This window comes from Terrapene carolina, unplaced genomic scaffold, assembly GCF_002925995.2.
Source record: "Terrapene carolina triunguis isolate 2854851 unplaced genomic scaffold, T_m_triunguis-2.0 Scaffold85, whole genome shotgun sequence".
Classification (NCBI taxonomy): domain Eukaryota; kingdom Metazoa; phylum Chordata; order Testudines; family Emydidae; genus Terrapene; species Terrapene triunguis.
The window spans coordinates 7,717,416-7,736,657 of NW_020664436.1; the positions used below are offsets into that span (position 1 = coordinate 7,717,416).

At 50.0% G+C, this 19,242-nt stretch overlaps 2 protein-coding genes across 2 annotated transcripts; one reads left to right on the plus strand and one right to left on the minus strand.

The window, feature by feature from the left end:
- Positions 1-4,504: 4,504 nt before the first annotated feature.
- Positions 4,505-9,698, minus strand: POLR1C (RNA polymerase I and III subunit C). The gene is made up of 9 exons (XM_024193743.3): positions 9,591-9,698; positions 9,339-9,410; positions 8,988-9,095; positions 8,030-8,162; positions 7,736-7,855; positions 7,280-7,432; positions 6,642-6,791; positions 5,952-6,068; positions 4,505-4,767 (listed from the first exon to the last, which is right to left on the minus strand). The coding sequence occupies exons 1-9, from the start codon at positions 9,657-9,659 to the stop codon at positions 4,649-4,651; spliced, it is 1,041 nt and encodes a 346-aa protein (XP_024049511.1). The 5' UTR covers positions 9,660-9,698; the 3' UTR covers positions 4,505-4,648.
- A 354-nt stretch (positions 9,699-10,052) lies between these two features.
- On the plus strand, positions 10,053-17,724 carry YIPF3 (Yip1 domain family member 3). Its single transcript, XM_024193740.3, has 9 exons — positions 10,053-10,242; positions 10,506-10,703; positions 11,045-11,151; positions 12,099-12,144; positions 13,009-13,101; positions 14,280-14,411; positions 14,993-15,106; positions 15,684-15,807; positions 17,267-17,724. The coding sequence occupies exons 1-9, from the start codon at positions 10,144-10,146 to the stop codon at positions 17,386-17,388; spliced, it is 1,035 nt and encodes a 344-aa protein (XP_024049508.1). The 5' UTR covers positions 10,053-10,143; the 3' UTR covers positions 17,389-17,724.
- Positions 17,725-19,242: the final 1,518 nt, after the last annotated feature.

Sequence of the window (19,242 nt, forward strand, 5' to 3'; positions counted from 1 at the left end):
ATCCAGCTTTCCCTGATTTTTCCCATCGGATTTGCAGCTTTAGGCTTCAGCTTGTGTGCAAGATGAGAGCTGAGCACATAGACTCCACTAGGTAGAGCCTCGTCATTTTGCAGCCTTGGGTCACTTGAACCCCACCTGCTTCTGGGCTAGTCCCTCAGGAGTTAGGTTTAATGGGAGAGGCAGAATGGTATCCCAGCGAAGATGGCACTCCCCAGCCTCACTCTGAAGGGAGGGAGCCAGGCTTCACCTGGGATGCATCACACTCCTGTTGTGCCCACCACTGGCAGTCCCCATCTGGCATCATCTCCAGTGTGACGACAGCAGAGGGCTTGTTTTCTGGTGAATCTCTTTCCCTCTCGGACTACTTGAAAGCAGCCCTAGTTTTCTCAGCTGTGATTGCTTTCCAGGCTGGAGGCTGCATGCTTGGGAGTGTTACAGTGCCCTAGAATCTCCCGGAGTCAGTGTTCTCAGTCTGATTTTTAAAACACTGTTCCTCTCTGGAAGGAGACAGACGTCGTCGTATGTGTGCTCAGTAGAACTTACTCCACAAGGAACCAAATGGAAAGCTGGCTTAGCCTTATGCCAGTTTCTATCAAAAGCCCCTCAGGACTGGGGCAGGAATGTCACGCAGCATTCCCTGTGGACTGGAAAATGACAGGTGCAGAGTATGGAAAATCTGGACCAGTCTGCCAAGAGCCTGTAAACCCTGAAGGGGATCAGCCCTCAGTGTTGCGTGGGGGTGACAGTGGGCCTGCATTCTGCTTTAGGGATATGCATTGTCCTGCATCACCGTTCTTCCTGAAATCTTGACCTCCTGTAGCCAGGGTTGAGGAAGACGGGGGTTAAATTCCTGATCTACCATTTTAGCAGAATAAGGAAATGTGGACTGAGATTTGAACCCTTCTGTGCCCTGTTCTAGTGGCAGTGAGGGTGGTTTAGTCTCTGTTACTTGAGGAACAAGTGTTGTGGCAGGAGTTGGGCTCCGTAATGCAAATTGTATGGTGGGGGAAGGTTTTTATCCAAAATGAGCTTTTATGATTTGCCATCCAGGGTACTGCAAAAGAACAGAGAACTGAAACCAATGAGAAGTGTATTGACTAGGCTGGGGCCTGGACAAGGAGCAGAACAGAAATCTTAGGAGAATGGGGCTGGAAAGAACAGCAGGCCTCAGGAACGCAGTGTGACTATCCCTGTGGCCTGAGCCCACTCATCCTATTGCCCTTGTTACACAGTCCCTTCCACTCTTTGCCTCATAATCTTTTTACTTACTCCTGAGCTGAAGTGGCTCCTGGCCTCAGCAGAGGCTGGTTGTATTTATTGTGTTGTGGTATTTTTAACATTGTGACTTCATGCTAGAAACAAAGATTTTTTTTAATGGTTTTTAGAGCCTTCTTTTGTAGGAATATTAAATGCGAAGCTGTCTCTGGATTGGTTGTTAAACCTCTGAATGTCAGTAAAGGTATTTTGGTTTCATACCCAAGGTATCATGTCTGCCTTTATTCTGTGGTGGTCTCTTGTCCAATTGATGATGAGGCGTCCATATTATGTATTTCTCCTCCCAACACCCATTTTTACTCCAGGGGCAAGTGTCTGACTCACAGCATTGAGGTTAATGTACTCTCTGGGCTGACTTGGATCATTAGCCATACAACATTTGTGTGAAGGTCAACTCAGAAGCTTAAGAACTGTAGTCTACATTTAAGGTATCTAGTTAAGAGGAAGGCATACATGACCTTTCAAGACCAACTGCTGCATTTAAAAAAGCTAGGAAAAGAGAAACTAAAGTTGCACCTAAACAAAATACTGCCTCTCATTCATGTAACCACTCCAACCTAACTCTGCCTCTGGTGACATACAAGAATGTATCACCATCATGAAACAAAGTATTGCCTGGGATGGTTCATTTGTCTTTTGGAAGTGACTCCTGATTCTGAGCTATGGAAGCTAATTTCCATTGGGTGAGGTAGTCTAGCCCAGCGTTTTTCAAAGTTTGGGTCACAACCTAGTACTGGGTCGCTCTGGTCAGCACCGCCAACCGGGATGTTAAAAGTCCCGTTGGCGGTGCTGCCCAGCTAAGGCAGGCTAGTGCCTACCTGCTCCAACACTGCGCTGCACCCCAGAAGCGGCCAGCAGCAGGGCCAGGGGGATCTGTGTGCTGCCCCCACCCTGAGCACCAGCTCTGCACTCCCAGCCAATGGGAGCTGGGGTGGGGGGTGGTGCCTGTGGGCGAGAGCCACAGGGAGCCACTTGCGTGCCTCCACCTAGGAGCCAGACCTGCTGCTGGCCCCTTCATGCGCAGCGCAGTCTGTGGTGCCAGGACAGGCAGGAAGCCTGCCTCTGCACCCCGGCTGCGCTGCTGACCAGGAGCCACCGGAGGTAAGTCCATTCCCCAGCCCTGAGGCCCTACACCCCCAGCTCCCTCCCGCACACTGAACCCCTCATTTCCAGCCCCACCCCACAACCCTCTGACCCAGCCCTGAGCACCTCCCAAACCCCTCATCCCCCAGCTCTGTTGGGTCACAAGCATCAACAATTTTCTTCAACTGGGTCCCCAAGAAAAAAGTTTGAAAACCACTGGCCTAGCCTGTGACCTGCATGAGGTCAGATTATATGATCACAGTGGTTCCTTTGCGCCTTAAAAAATCTATTATGGTTTTATTTTCACTTCAACTTTGAATAGGGAGGGGGCACAATGATATCTGCCACTGGTGTTACTTAGTTACACAGTAGGAATTTCCTCTTTTTAACTGCATAATTTAAAAAAAAAAAACTATAGCCTGTATTGACTGTTAATCATTAAAACTGGAAAATATGAAGTGGGCTGTTCCCATATGTTTAAGTGATATGTAACATGCCTGCTTAGTTATGCACAAACGTAGAGATATGAAAACAGATGCAGGAATGAGTCTTGCAAACATTTGGCTTTTGTACTAGTTTTATTAACAAGTGCAGCTGTGGGATTATACAGTTTAGGTGTCAGTTCATTTACTCTGAGGGGCAGAATGAAGGGTGTGATGATTATTTGAGTCAGGGTCTTGTTTTGTGAGATGCTCCCTCACTTTCAAGGTTTAGTAAAATGCTTAAATTACATACATGGACCCAGTCTTTCTTCCAGCTTTTATACTTTGCCTAGGATTTTCCTCACTTTAACACTCCCAATCAGGGACTGGAGAACAAAGGCATATGGGAGAGGGGAGCCATCTCTCCCACCCTTGTTCCCTTCAATAGCTAAAGGGTCACTTTGGTTTGCAAACTGCTGGCCTGATTGACTTCACTGTTGATAGAAAACTTCTTTCCACAGATAATTATTTTGCTAAACAACTGGGTTACAGTTTGGAGTCCATCTCTGCAAGGAAGAGGGCTAGAGCCTTTTTAAAAAATGGAAGTACAGGGCTCCAGCAGTCATCAGATGCCCTGTATTAAGCTCCTACTGTGATAACTTTAGAAACAGTAATTTACTAACTTCTGAAATCTCATTTTAACCACCTAAAGTTTTTTTTCCTACATGGGAAAAATTGGGCAGCCTTATTTTTGATGGTGGGAGACTGATATTCCTTTATTTTTGGTCACCTACTGAAGCCCATAAATAAAGAATACTTAGTTGCAACTAAGAAGCAAGCTGCTTGTGTATAGTGAACAAGCCCAGAGCCACGGCCGCACACCCAGTCCAGTGTGATCCTTACTTGAGTATACTTTCCCTCATATGAGTTTCATTAGTTGTGATGAAATCTGCAGTTACACAGATCACATGCCTACTCCATAAGAACAGGCTAGTATCCTCTTCTAAAACTTTCTGCAGCTAGGCTTATATTAGGCCTGGACCTGATTAAGAATGTTGAAAATCCAATTTAGTTTTTATTCTTCATGCTTTGCGCAGCTTGACCTAGAGCACATGCTCCTGTATAAGCAGTACTGCTTCAATTTTCACAGCGTAGACCCCATCTTAATAGAGATGGTCTTAGCATCTCTCTTCCCTTTAGTGATCAAATAACCACTGTAGCAAATACAGCAATTGCTTACCCTGGAGGGAAAAAAGGCAAGTGGCATTTTAGCCTCTCAACACTATAGCCCAGCTTTCAAAGCACTAGCATTTTTATTGTTAATGAATTAAGTGGTGCCTCTTTCCACTTTCCTACCTAGAAAATCAAGCCCCCCCCAGGCTAAATTGATGTAATGAAGTCTGACAAAACAGCCTCTACTTTATTAACAATTCCACACAATCTGCCTTTGCTTGAAGTTGGCTCTTCTCCTTAGCAAGGCTTCATTTAGAAGATCTAGGGCCTTCAGTAAGGCCCAGTGGCCAGTACAAGCCCCTGCTGTGCTTTACTGGCCCTCCTCTGCAGGTGCTGAAACCCATTAGAAAACAAGAGCCATAAGACTTCCCTAGGCTCCTGCTAGTGCATGTACACAGCTGGAAGTGGAAGTGCTATCAGTCCTGAAACTGTTAACAGCATGCCTTCATTTCTAGTGTGTCCACCTGCTTGCTTACATACAGTATGGGGAATAGGTGATGGATGGTCCCATTGCTTGGTAACAGAAGGTCCCCTCCTGTTTACATAGGCTTGTGGGCTGGAAACAATCCCTGCAGATAAAGAGCCCGGGCCAATAGAATCAGTCTCTGCTTCTCAAACATGGTGTCCTGAACTGCTCATTCCATGTGGTTGGAGTCCAACTCATCCAGGAACCGTCGACATTTCCCTATCAGCACTTTGATGGCTTCACTCACCAGCACATCTGGAGGCAGGACACCTGTAGACTCCACTGAGACTGGGGAAACAGAGACAAGGGTCAGCCCAGCTACTACCCAACATCAAATCCTCCGTGTTCATTAATGACTTGGATAATGGAGTGGAGAGTATATTTACAAAATTTGCAGATGACACCAGGGGGAGGGGCTTTAAGCACTTATCTTGATTGAATTTCAATCCTGTCCTCCAAAGTATTACCCTTAGGAAGAAAAAAAATCAAATGCACCACTACAAAATGGGGAATAACTGGCTAGGTGATAGTACCACTGAAAAGGATGAGGGGTTAAAGTGGATCACAAATTCACAACTTGTGTACAGGGCTAATAATACACCCCAGACTAACAGGAATAGCCTATCTAAGAGAGGAGGTAACTATCCCGCTCTACTCGGCTTTGGTGACGCCTCGGTTGGAGTACGGAGTCTGATTTCAGGCACCACACTTCAGGAAAGATGTGGACAAAATGGAGAGTCCAGAGGAGAGCTACAAAAATAAAGAGGTTCAGAAAACATTGACCCACGAGGAAAGGTTAAAACTGGTCTTGTTTAGTCTTGAGAAAAGAAGACTGAGGCAGGACCTGACAACAGTCCTCAGAGATGTTAAGTGCTGTTATAAAAACAAGGATCAGTTCTCCACATCCACTGAAGGTAGGACAAGAAGTAATGGGCTTAATTTGCAGCAAGAGATTTAGGTTAGATATAGTTAGAAAGTTTTTCCTAATAAGTGTAGTTAAGCTCTGGAATAAGCTTCCAAGGGAGGCTGTGGAATCCTCATAATTGGAAATTAAGAACAGAATGAACAAACACTGTCAGGGATGGTCTAGCTTTCCTTAATCCTGCCTCCGTGCAAAGGGCTGGACTTGATCACTTCTTAAGGCCCATTCCACTTCTATGATTCTATGCTCCCCGCCACTCTGCCTACCCATGACTACAAGCAGACAGTAACCTGCACACAGTGACAAGTTAATCCATTGTGGGCAACAGTTCAGACACTGCAGGGTTTGCTTAGTACAGGGAGAAGGAAATGTGGATGCCTCCTGCCCCAAAGCGAAGCCCCCACGGGGCACCCACTGTAACATGAATGTATGAAAGGGTTGACCTTCTGCAGATGATGAAGAGGCTTAAAATAGCGTGATGACAAGTTTCTGCAGGGAGAGAAGCTAAGGAATGGACTGAAGTATCCAGCAGAAGAGACAGATTACTTACAGATGTAGTGATCTCGCACTCGTGCCAGGCGCACAAGGTTTTTCAGATCATCATGACGAAAGATCTCCCGGCTAAACGTGTCCATCCGAGCATTGGCCACTCTTGCCACCTTCTTCCCTGCAGGAGATACGGACAAATACACACTCCCTCTCCATACTAGTGGACCAGCGATCTCCTTCCTGCCAGCACTGCACCCAAAACATGCAATTCCCCCCACCAGGAAAAGGCACTGAAGTCCTACACAAAAAAAACTTCCTTACTTCCAACACAAACTTCAGCAAGGCATAAGTCCGAAAAGGCAGCTCCAGCTCAAAAAGATAACGTGCATCCTGTCCAACATTAGGCACAGGTCCACCTGAGGCCTCAAGACTGCTGGGAATGGCAAACTCACAGCCCACTGTTACAACAAAGCCTCATGGACAACTAAGCAGTACCTGCAGCTATAAAGACCAATAAAAGAGCTAAGTGGACAGGCATATCCTGCCCTGGCATCTGAGGGAGAAAATAGGGAAGCCTCAACCTCATCACATTTTTACACATGACAAACCCATTCATTTCTAGAGCCCACATCCAGAATAGAGATTCAGGGCCATTGGGGGAATAGGCTCTGTTTGTACAATGCCTGGCTCTAGCCTGTACTCAGTCTCATCTCTGCAAATGCAGAGTCCCTGGAGTGGAGGTGGAAGGTACCTTTGATGTTTTGAATCTCAATAACTCCCGGGGAGAAGCACTTCTTCAGCGTCTCAGCTGCCTCCCCCTCGATGGGCTGCAGCAGAGTGATGTCAGGCAGCAGCCGGTAACTAGCTGTGGCCACTGGAGAAAACTTGGCATGGTCTTTACCTGAGGGAAAAGAGATAAGAAGTCAGGAGCATGTTGCAGCAACTCAGAGAGAGTAAGATCCCTCTGGGCTGCCATTACCATGGCTCTTCCCAGCCCAATTTACCCCAAGCAGGCCCTGACTGTACCATTGTGAAGAGGTAGCAAGACATCACAATCCAGTCTGACGCTGCACTGCTGCTTTGTGCAGCCAGGATGAAAGCCCAGATTAGTTGCTGGATGATGTGGGGCTCATCCTAGGACTGCCTTGGGCTTCAAGTAAGGATAAGCAGCACCCATCTCCATTCAGAGTGCCCACTAATCCCCATTAGACAAAGTTAAGCTCTGAAGTGCTCCTTAATGCCTGCCATTTAAGACTGAACCAAGCCACACTCAAGGTCCCACAGATCAGGGAAAAATTCTTATGACCCCATGCCCACTACACACACCATACCCCACCTGAAAGACCGATGCTTTCCATCTCGCTGTCCCACTGAGCACCCCTGACTCACCTATGCCTTTGACACAGTGCATGAGCACATCAATTTCCTGGCCAGGCCGCAACTGGGCAATAAGGATGTCATCATGAACAGGCCGCAAATTTGCATCTGGGAACAGGTCTGCTTGATTTCCCAGGGGCACCCACGTGATGTGTTTGCTGTACACTGTGGAGAGATGTACCACAGGTATCAGACCAAGCTGTCTTAGCACCAAGGGAAATGAGGCAACACTTATACAAGAGGTTGCTGATCCCAGCAGGGCAAGGAAAATACAACTATGAGGATTGGACCTTGCAAAAAGGAAGTTTCATAGAGGGAAGGGATCAGTTTTCTTCATGCCAGGGGGAGGGAACGGGGAGGGGAAGAGAGGAGTTCTCTTTCTGGTAGAGGTAGAGCTCACTGGGGTCAACAAAGTCCCTATCCACTTGGGGAAGGGGAGAGTTTACTTCCAGAGCAGAATAGTTTTACCTTTGTGATTAATGTAGAGCTCATTGGGGTCAGATGACTCCTTGGCTGAGTGAGGGTTCCGGCTGCATTTGATTTTCAGCTGGAACTGCAGCGTGTCAATTTCTGTGCCTTCCTCATCACCTACAAAGGGATGGGGAAAGCAGAATGAGTCCTGCCTGGACTATCTCCCCACTGACTAGATTCCCACTCCCTCCTGGAACTGCAGATTTACTCAATCCATCTGGCACTGGTTTCACTTCGGAGCAGCCTCCAATATTTCCATTTATCATAGGATTCCCCTGCACAGACTCTCACCTTGGTTCTTATATTCAAAGAGGCGTGGGTCTGCTCGGATGGGGATGAGGCCCAAGCGATGGGCCAGGATCTCATCCTGCACGATGGACGTGTTGTTGTACACAAAGACCTTCTCTACAGCCATCGTCGGCACCTGAGGGAGAAGGAGACAGAGCAAATCAGGCAGGCAGTACCCCAGCCATGTGCTATTTGCTAACCACCATTCCCTAATACCCAGCCAGAAATTTTCTTGCTCCACCCCCACCCTCTTTGGAGTCTGATTAACTCTTGCTCTTCACAGACACCATTACCAAAGGAGGGATCTAGATGAGGATCCTGTATCTTCTCTCTTCTACTCATTTGAGTGTTACCATTGATTTTAATAGGATTTGCATTACCCCATATGAGCAGTTGTAGAACTTGGCCCTGTGCTTGGGGGACAGATCTGTGATTAGGATCTTGGGGGGGCTGTTTAACAGCTACTAGCAGCTGGACTACACTTATCATCCCAGAAAATGCAACAGCTTCTGCTGATGGTCTCTTATACGCCCCCCTAAGCTCTCCTAGCTTACAGAAGGACTGTTTGCCTCTCTCAGGAGCAGAGCCTATACATTGTGAGCTTGGCAGTCCATGGAATATCCTCACTGCACTTCGAGCCTATTCTCCACCCCACTGAGTTTGGGGCGTCTGTCTTCTCTATACCTGGGTCACAATCTCGCCTTTCCCAGGAGCTAGGTCTCACTTCCTGACAGTCCTAGGAGCTAGCACCCTGGCCAGCCTCCCTTGAGACTTCTTTACCAGTCAACACAATGTAGCTTCTGGGCAAAGAACAAGAAGGTTGGGATAAATTTTTGTCCATCCCAAAGCAGCTCAACATTAGCCAGGACTAGCAGTGAGAAACAGATATGACAGGATTTGATGGGGCTGGCAGTGGCTCAAATAGCCCTGGCGTGAAGGTCCAGAAGCCCCTGCTGGGTACCTCAGCGAGCAGGATACGCCGGAAGGCATTGGCGATGGCTGCGTCGATCCCCACCATGTCGAACTCCAGCGTGTTCTCATCCATGTGGATCACGTCCACCCGGAAATTCTGCAGGGCAGACGCAAGGGAACAGAGTCACTGGGGGTCCCCAGCTCCGGGGCGGGTGGGGGGGCTCAGCCTTGCCAGCTGCTGCCAGGTGACCAGGCAGCCTAGGGCCTGTCCCTTAGCCAGGCACTGCATAGCCAGGCCCGGGGTCACCTGCCATGGGCGGCAGAGACCAGCCACGGGAGACCCCAATTCACCCCGCTCAGCTCCCCCCTCTCCCGCTCAGGGCCCCCAGCCGCTTCTCACCTTCTCGAACTTGGCCTGGTCCCAAGCGTCGTCGTACCCGGGGTAGTTGCCGGGAAAGTCCGTGGTGTGAACCTGGAGCGAAGCAGAGAGCAGGTGCTGGGCGGGGCCGGGTCCCAGGGGCCGATACAGTACCGGACCCGGGACCTCCCGTGCCCCCCCAACCGCCGCTCACCCAGAGCGTGGCCCGCGCGCCCTCCCGTTAGACCCGCCCCCTGCCCGGGAGTGAGGCTCCCCACGACCCAACTCACTCACGTTGCGGACCCCGAACTCCCCAAGTATCACGCGGCTCCGCATCTCCTCCACGCCGCCGCGCGCCGCCATGTTCCGTTCGCACCCCTGGCACGTGACACAGTAACAGGAATGCTCTTCACTGCACGTCCCCGCCTCTCGGTCACGTGATACGGGCTCAGGCTTGTCTTCCCCTTTGACGGCGCTGACGTCGTGCGCCGACTTGGTCTTCACCATATTGGGTGTGGCTCTGTCATAGGAAACAGACACTGCTACTACCGCGTACTTGTAGGCATTGGCAGCTGGGCTGGGTGCGCGCTGTCTGGATGGCAGGGCACAGCCCGCACCCTTCTCCCAGGCGCCCCTTCACGCTCGCTTTTTCTGCCTCAACCAAGATGGCGTCGCGGCCTGGCCGCTATTACGAAATGTCGCGAGAGCAAAGGAGCGTCCACGTCCTCGGCCAGAGTGGCTGACGTCCGGGTCCGTCACGTCCGGGTCCAGACTAGGCTTCCCCGAGCCCCTACAGCGAGGCGCGGAGCGGAGCGGCCGGGGGCCCCTGTCCCCCCAGCCAAGGGGGATGATGTCGGGGCCCGGGGGCGCGGCGGCGGGGGCAGGCGGCGGCGGCGCTAGGAACGGGGCCGGCGCGGAGTGGGGCGGCTTCGAGGACAATATGCAGGTACGGGCCGCGGCGCCGGCCTGGGGGAGCCCAGGGCTGGCAGGGGGAGGCGGCCTGGGGGACTGGCCGGCCTGTGCAGCCCTGCAGCTGCCACCCCTCGGGGCCGGGCCCCCTGCGGGGTCCCCCTTGCCCAGCGCCTGCGCTGCTCCTCGGGCGAAGGCACCAGCACGGGACCTGGGGGGACCGTAGCGCTGGGACGGGGTCTCCTCTGCCCCGAGCCTCGGCTCTGAGCCGGACTCACTGTCCCTCTGCCCTGGGCGCAGGGAGGAGGCTCCGCCGTGATCGACATGGAGAACATGGACGACACGTCTGGCTCCAGCTTCGAGGACATGGGCGAGATGCACCAACGCATGAAGGAGGAGGACGTGGATGCCGAAGCTGCTGCGGCAGACGAGGAGGATGGAGAGTTTCTGGGCATGAAGGGTTTTAAGGGCCAGCTGGGCCGACAAGTAGCTGACCAGGTGAGCAGGATGCTGCAAGGGATGGGGCGCTGGCTATGATGGGCTCCAGATCCCATCTCGGGTCCAGGTAGCCGTTTCCCAATTGACCCTGTGCTCTCCTGGATTCTGTTCCCCATCTCCTGGAGGGTTTCCTAGTGCTCCAACTTGAGTCCCATTCTGGCCTTGATGTCCTTTATCCTACTTCCTCCCAGGCGTTGGGTGGGATGCTGATCTCTCTGAAGATGTTTCTGTTTCCTTCGGGTTATTTAGCCACCTGGTGCTTTGGTTCCAGGGAAATCTGCTCAGAGCAGCATTGCAGAAGGAGTGTTCAGTCTGCTACAGTTGCCCATTTCTCTCCCCAGATGTGGCAGGCAGGTAAGAGACAAGCCTCGAAGGCCTTCAGTCTCTATGCCAACATTGATATTCTCAGACCCTACTTTGATGTGGAGCCCATCCAAGTTCGGAACAGGTGAGCAAACTGGGCAGAGGGGCAAATGACTCAGGTCATGCAGGCCTCTCACCTGCTTTTGAGCAGCTGCATGCACTGCTGTGGCCCATACACCAGGTGCTTTAGAAGGGCTGCCCCGTGATAATGGACCAGGGACATATAGTAGAGGTGCCACCTGAACAGGGCAGAAGATCCATGCCATAAAGTGAGGAGCATCTTCCACCCTATCCCTTGTATAATGAAGGCCTGGATAGCTCCTAATTAGTCCACTTCTGCTTATGGGCTTTCTATGGAGATAGCTTTTGGGGGAAAGTGCTCCGGGATACTCTAATTACTTACCTCTCTTTATCCCTAAAGAGTTACATCAATACATCCCCTAACTGAGCTGGATGTTGTTTCATTTGTAGCCTATTGGTGCCATTCTGAGTGTAAGACACAGGGTTTGTGGAGCTGAGCCCAGCAGCTCCTTTAGCCTTTCATTGTTGCTAATCTCACATCCTGTGTGGGGAAAGCGCAGAGCCCTACTAAACCTCCATCTGTCCTACACAACGTTGGTTTTCACAGGTGCAAAGCTTTGGCTGTCTCCTCTATGATAGACTCTCTCTGGTCCCCACTTTCCCATGGTGCCATCCTGCCCTCAGGACACTAAGCAGGAGTTTTTTCAGAAATCTGCTTGTGCACAGGGGGCTAGGATTGCAATACAGATCCTCTCCCCTCAAGGGCACTGGTTCCAGTCTGGTCTCCGGTTGCTAGTGGGATTGGCTTGCTCTTTTGGGGGTAAGAGGGAAAGGGAGATGGAGCCTTACATCACTAGAGCACTGGTTCCAATCTGGCCCCAGGTCACGGGGTTATGCTGGCTCAGGAGATCAGGAAATGGAATACAGCATCTCTCACTTCTCAGGTTTCTTGTTAACCTTTTCATTGTCTTCCTCGCCCTTGACATCTTCCTGTGCTTTTGTGCTGTGCAGATTGCTGGAGTCCATGATCCCCATGAAGATGATTAATTTTCCCCAGGTGAGTTCCCCTGTGATGCACAAGGCTCTGTATCCTGAGTGAATGGGCTTCTGAGGCATTGGAGCGCTTAATCAGATGTTCAGGAGATGAGTTTGTTAGAAATGCCTATCAGTAGTCTGCACACCTTTGCCTGAGGGGGTTTCAGCAGTTGTGACCGGCAGCAAGGAGACCATAAGGCCGGCCCTCTTAAGGCAGTGCTGCCCTTGATGCCTCTCTCGGAGCTGGCTCAGTCGCACAACACCTACTCACCTCCACCCCCAACTCCGATGCTCTCCCAAGCTGTCAGTTTGCTAAGTTATAAGCCTGTCAGCAAAGTGCTGCTGACACAGTGCTACCGACCGCTCTTGCTAACTCTGTCACTAATTGTATTGGAGCTGACTATGGCCTGAGAACAGGGAACGCTGGGCTCTGACAGACTCCTTTTGTGGCCTTGTGTTTTGCCTCCCTTCCCCCCCCCCAAAAAAGGGCTATATGGATGAATTAGTTAAAGCACTTTTCCATGCATGTGCAAGGGTGATTGTTTGTGTATGAGTTGTGTGGTAGAAGTTCTTGTATGGTGCCTCAACAAAATTTCCTGGTTAATTTCCATTAAACCACATCCCCCAACCCCCATGCGGGGGGGGGGAAGCGTGACCCTAGCTCCTGATCTGACTCCTCAGTCAGTATCTCAGTTCAGCTTCCTCCTTAACCCTTACTCATGTGATTGGTTCTCTTTGGTTCCTATCACCATCCTTCGCTATAATTGCTCAGGTCAGTAAGTGACCGAGTATGAGCTAGGTCTAGGGCACTTCCCATATAGCTTGGAGGTGGTCTGGCTTCCTGCAGCACTAACCAAACCCCTCCCTTCTCTATCTCCCCTTGTAGAAGATTGCAGGTGAGCTCTACGGCCCCCTCATGCTGGTCTTCACATTGGTGGCCATCCTGTTGCATGGGATGAAGACATCAGACACCATCATTGTAAGGGAACATTTCAGTTTCAAGACAGGGTTTGCACCAGGCTTTGAGCTGTTGGTTACAGGGGGTGCTTCTGTTTTGAGAGTGACTTAGAAATGCGTTGATGAAAGGGACCTTGGTGTGCGGTAGGGCCTATTGTTCTGGGGCTGGCAGGGTCAGAAGAACCCAATTCGCTGCTGTCTGGGAATCTGGGCAGTGGGAAAGAGCCTACTGCAGTGGATGGACCAGTGCAGGGGGATAGTGCTGCTGGAGCAGTCAAGAGCAGTGCTCCGGCACCTGAAATCCAGGACAGGATGGTCAAGAGCGAGAAGAGCTGCCCTAGCCTGGGACAGGAGTGGAGTGTTGTGCCGGAGGTTCCCAGTGAGTGGCCAGAAAGGTCCCGGGGTGAGTTGTGAGTGGGGATGTTGTGAGATTGGGAGTGGTGGAGTTGGGGGGCCAGGATATTGAGGTGAGTGGGGGCTGTGGCCAGTGGGGTTGAGGTGTTGGGCACTGCTGGGAGTGGCATGTATGGTCAGGGCTGCTGGGATGTGTGTGGGGGCTGTCAGGCTAAGTTGGGGCTGGGGGGAAACCATTGCCATTAACTGATCAGCCAGTTAAATTGGGTTTATGGAGCAGCCCAATAAACGTAGCTGGGGAATACCAGTGAGCGTTGCCTAATTTGACATTTGTAGAGATTATTAATGTTGTAAAAACTGTATCTTATGTGTGCTGCCGATGGGCTTTTTGACTAAGCACATGTGTGCTTTGGATGTGCCTTGCTACTTAGCTTTTATACACCAAACTGTAAACTGAGTTATGTATGTTTTATGTTGATACGATACATGTATTTATTACTAAGGGCTGAAGTCTCAGTTGCTGTTATGCAACTTTTCAGTTAAATAAAATGTACTGGTAAAACATTAGGTGTTGGATATGGGGGCTTTCTTATGGTGATGTCACACACAAGACAGATTTTGGAGGCTGAGTTACCAACTTGAGATCACTTCTGCTGGCCTGCTGCACTATACAGTTTAGCACTGCATCACTGGTCCATGCCCCCCGGATGCTGCTAGTCAGGCATTAGGTAAACATCCACCAAAGGCAAGGGGAAATCTGCTGAGGGTGGGTAGTGGTTGGTTGGTAACTGTTCTGTGTGTGGTGTCTTTTCTGCCATCCTCTTCACCTTCTTGCTCTCTCTGCAGAGAGAAGGCACGCTGATGGGCACAGCAATTGGCACTTGCTTCGGTTACTGGCTGGGCGTCTCCTCCTTCATCTATTTCCTGGCATACCTGTGCAATGCCCAGATCACCATGGTACAGATGCTGTCACTGCTGGTATGTTCAGAGCGGGGTTCTCAGGGTGCAGGGTAGCTGCACAGAGCTCCAACAGGGGATGGAGGAGGGGAATGTAGCCCTTGCATCATGGTAAACTGATGGTCTCTATTTGTGGCTGTTCTGTGTACATATGAACAATCCCTTGGGGGTAAGGCAGGAATTTACTTTGAGTCTCAAGCTGCTATCCCTGCTGGGGACCCCTCTCCTGGGACAAGGGGAAGGGGCAGTTGCTCCAGACTGACAGCTTGTTTCTTTCCCTGATTTCAATGCCCAGCTGTGAAACTGGGAGATTCCCATTTGCCTCTAGACATAAGTTCGTTTCCTTCATCTGCCACAGCCAGGCCCTGTGGTATCTAAGTCCTCAGCAGGCTCTGGCATTCTCAGGCAGGAAGCCATATCTCCAGCCGGCACAGTAGCCACAGCTGGTTGTGTGCTAGCTGGCTGCTGCACCTCTCTGGTGTATGTGCACTTAGTGAAGCTTTAGTAAGCTCAGAGTAAGCTGCTGCTGTTCATGTCCAGTGCACCTCATGTGCCTCCATGCGGGGCTGCCACTCTTACCACATATTTTCTCTTCCTTTCAGGGTTATGGTCTCTTTGGACACTGCATCACCCTCTTTGTTACCTATAACATCCACTTCCACTCCCTCTTCTATATCTTCTGGCTGGTGATCGGCGGCCTCTCCACACTACGAATGGTAAGGGATGGGCAGCCCAGCAGAGACTCTCTGCTAAGCAGGCTTGAGAGCTGTAATTTTTGCAGAGATACACACTTGATGTCACTCCTCCCTCCCCTGAGGTTAGTGGCTAACGTCTGCATCTCACTAGGCTATTGGGAGCCCCACTGCTGGTGAACTAGAGGAGAGAGCAGTGTGATATGCTTTCTGCACTGCAGGACTGGCAGTAATTCCCATCACAACTGAGTAGGATGTCATGGGAAGCAGCCTGACTCTCCCTTGTAGCAGGCAGCATGATGGGGAGTCCTGGAGGTCCATGCCCATTCCCCCAAAGAGTTCCTGGTGTCCATTAGCACTGACAGGAGGTTATTGCTCACTGAACTTGTTACCTTCTAACTCTTACCAATTTCCTCTGACTAGACCCAAGAGCTCTGTTTAGGGATATTGGAAGCCTGATTGCAACAGGGATCTGCCTGAAGAGGGGGTGAGGGATCAGCAAGCTCTTGCAGCTTGGCCTATCTCCCATGTGCATCTCCTGCTCAAGATTCTGAAGTCAGAGGCAAGGGCCTTGTCTGTCTAACCTGTGTCCCCTTCCTAGGTTGCTGTGCTGGTGTCACGCACAGTAGGACATACCCAGCGGCTCATCCTGTGTGGAACCCTGGCTGCTCTGCACATGCTTTTCCTCCTCTATCTGCACTTTGCCTATCACAAGGTGGTGGAAGGTAAGAGACGGGGTAGGAAGGCAACACCTGTTTAGGTTTGGGGTTATTGACTGGGCATCCTGGGGGTCTGCTTTCTGTCTTCCCAAGCTGTAGCCCAGTTCTGGGTCAGATAACACAGGGAATTGCCATATGTGAACAGACGTGAGATCCATCTACTCTAGTATCCTGTCTCTGCCAGTGGCCAGTACCAGATGCTTCAGAGGAGGGTCTAATGTGGGATAATTTGCTGCCTATGTTAGGTCTCATTGTAATAGCTAGAGACTGGCATAAGCCTTGAAGCACAAGAATTAATAGCCCTTCCAAAGTGTTAGCATAAGTATTAACTCTGGATATTCTTGTCATCCATATAAATGTCCAGTCCCTTTTTGAATCTTGCTAAATTCTTAGTCTCACTTACTGTCTGTGGCAGGCAGTTCCACAGTCTAATTATGCCTTGTATGAAAAAGTATTTTTATCCACTTTGAATTTGATTAACATCCCTTGTTCTTGTATTATGAGACGGGGAGAACAGATGCTTGTGATTTCCCTTGTTTAGGCCATTCAATATATATAATCTCCTCTCTGACTGTAAACAATGCCAGTCTCTTCAAATGAGAGTTTTTCCAGGGCCCTAATCATTTTTGTCACCCTTCGCTAAACCCCCTTTAATATCCTGTTTGTGATGGGTGACCAGAACTACATACAGTATTGCAGATGCGACCCCACCCTTGATATTTATAGAATGGCTTAACATTTTTTGGAACTCGGCACTGCCCTGTCATGGATTCATTCTCTCTGCCAGAGCAAGGGCTCCAAGCCCACAGTGTGAGACTCATCTGCTGGGAAGACCATCTTCCAAAGGATTCCCCTAGCAATCACTTGCTTTAAAGGGATTACAGAAAAGGCCTGGGGCATAGGGCCTCAGTCTGTACTTGTGTTCCCTGCCACCCCAGGTCCATATTTGTACTGCAGAGAAATACAGATGCCACATGCCCCTTGCCAGCTGCAGCTCCTGCTGTAAATTCTGTATGCATAGCTAAGGATGACAAGCAATGCAAGATCTGTGGGACTGTCCTGAGGGACAACTGGATGGGTGCTAAAGTCAAATGGAGAGAGGGCTCCCTCTAGCTGAGAGTGTCTAGAAATATCTCAGGGGAGCATGTGACACTGCAGTGGTCCCCCAGAGAGGATTAGGGCTGACAGCCTGAGGGTGAGGGACTCTGTATTCCACTCTTCAGAGACACACAGCCCCCTGCCCTACTGCAGAGGTGACAGGCTCTGCTCGGTGCAGCTGTTTGGCCATGTGCACCCAGGGTTTGTTCTGGAAGTGTTACTGTTTGTATGAACCTAAAGGCTGCCTGTCCTGCGACACCGGCCTCCAGCATATATGTGCAACGCCTCTGTGCATGTGCCCTGGCCAGAGTGGAATAGAAACACTCTCCCTTAGTGTCTAACTCTCACTTTTTACCCTCCCCCACAGGTATCCTGGACACATTAGAAGGACCCAACGTCCCCCCCTTTCAGAGAGTTGCCAGAGACATCCCCGTTGTTGCCTCTGCTGTACTGAACATAACAGCCAAAGCCATTGCGCTGACCCTGTAGCCTCATGGACTCTGACTTGCTGCCCTCACCTCTTCTGGGGCCATTAGGTCATAACCACCTGCTGTTACCTGGGAAAGGACAAAAGAGCAGGACTTGGTTTCTCTGCACCTTTTTTGGGGAGCTGAGTGCAGGGCTCCCCCTCGTGTCTAAGGAACTCAGCTCTTCCCAGCCTGCATCTGTGCTGGTCAGAGCTGTCCTCAGTCTCCTGCGCACTTCGCTGGGATTTCATAGCTCTGTTGTTCCTGCCCCAACCCTTCTGCTTGCTCTTGTAACTCCCAGCCTATGTGCTCTGCTCCCCTCCTGAAGAGGGAGGAATTAAATGGATGTTGGTGCTGAGTGATGTCTTATGTTAGAACCTGCTCATGCAGGGAAGAGAAGTAAGAGTTTTGTTGGGTCCCATCTAATCTTTCCCTCTCCCCTCCCAGTGCCAAACAGGATTATGCATTGCAGTCTGGATAAAGGCCTAGGGAACAGTGTATTTTTAAATGTCCTGTGAGGGGGCTTCCCTTGAGCAACTATTCAATAACTCAAAAGACCCTTCAACATTAGCAAAAGTGCCCTGAGAATCAGCTGGAATGTTGCACTGCTTAACTGAATCCCCTTCTTCCTTAGCATGCCCCACAAACAATTCCTCTCCATTTCTAGTAGGTGCAGGCTTATCTCACCCTGCTTCCCCTCTTGTTGCTATTTGTCAGAGCCAGACTGACTAAGCTGTTTCATTCTTGGCCATGGAACGCCGTCCCTCCACCTCTATGATCCCTCTGTTGCTCTTCTGTCACCTCCCCCTGCTTTGTTCCATGGGACAGGGCTTCCCCGACCCATCCCACCAGCGACTGCACTACTTGAGCCTGCTCATAGCTGTTGGCAGAGGTGCTTATTTACCTCCTTGATGAACCTATTATAGGATGGTGCACAACTGGCTGGAAAACCACACTCGGTTATCAGTGGCTCACAATCAAGCTGGTGGGGCATCTCAAGTGGGGTCCTGCAGGGATCTGTCCTGCATCTGGTTCTATTCAGTATCTTCATAAATGATTTGGATAATGGCATAGGGAGTACACTTAAAGTTTTCTGATGATACCAAGCTGGGAGGGGTTGCAAGCAGTTTAGGACAGGATCAGCATTCAAAGTGATCTTGACAAACAGGAGAAATAATCTGAATTAGGGACAGATGCAGAGTACTACAGTTAGGAAGGACTAATCAGTTGCACAAATACAAAATGGGAAAGAACAGCCTAGGAAGGAGTACTGCAGAAAAGGATATGGACATTATAGGAAATCAAACTAAATGAATCAAAGTAATACTGTTGCAAAAAAAATCCCAGTGTGTGTGGGTTTTTTTTGTTTTGTTTTTTTTTAAAAACCAGGAATGTTTAAGCAAGACATGAAAAGTAGTTCTTCCACTCAGCACTGATAATACTCCAGTTGAGGCCTTGCATCCAGTTCTGGGCATTACACTTTGGAAAAGATGTGGACAAACTGGAGAAAGTCCAGGGGGAGCAACAAAAGTGATTGAAGGTCTTGATAATGATTTATGAGGAAAGATTGAAAAAAATTAGGTTTGTTTAGTCTGTAGCAGACTGAGGGGGGGGACATAAGAAGCCTTCAAGTATGGAAAAAGTTATGAAGGAAAGTGATCTTCTCCTTAACCACTGAGAAGATAAGCAATGGGCTTAAAATTGCAGCAAGGGAGATTGAAGTTAGACTTTAGGAAAAACTTCCTACTGCACGGGTAGTTAAGTAGTGGAACAAATTACCTACGGAGGTTGTGGAATCCCTGTCACTGGAAATTTTAAAGAACAGGTTAGACAAACACCTGTCAGGGATGGTCTAGATCAGTGTTTCCCAAACTTG

What these genes read in the sequence shown, in the direction of transcription:
- POLR1C (XM_024193743.3), bottom strand. Translation starts at nt 9,659, where the DNA reads ATGGCGGCGCGCGGCGGCGTGGAGGAGATGCGGAGCCGCGTGATACTT. An exon ending in ACCAGGCCAAGTTCGAGAAG is followed by an intron (nt 9,096 to 9,338) that starts GTGAGAAGCGGC and finishes TCTGCCCTGCAG; the next exon opens with AATTTCCGGGTGGACGTGAT. An exon ending in GCTCTACATTAATCACAAAG is followed by an intron (nt 7,433 to 7,735) that starts GTAAAACTATTC and finishes ATCTCTCCACAG; the next exon opens with TGTACAGCAAACACATCACG.
- YIPF3 (XM_024193740.3), top strand. Translation starts at nt 10,144, where the DNA reads ATGATGTCGGGGCCCGGGGGCGCGGCGGCGGGGGCAGGCGGCGGCGGC. An exon ending in GCCTCTCCACACTACGAATG is followed by an intron (nt 15,107 to 15,683) that starts GTAAGGGATGGG and finishes TCCCCTTCCTAG; the next exon opens with GTTGCTGTGCTGGTGTCACG. An exon ending in CTATCACAAGGTGGTGGAAG is followed by an intron (nt 15,808 to 17,266) that starts GTAAGAGACGGG and finishes CCTCCCCCACAG; the next exon opens with GTATCCTGGACACATTAGAA.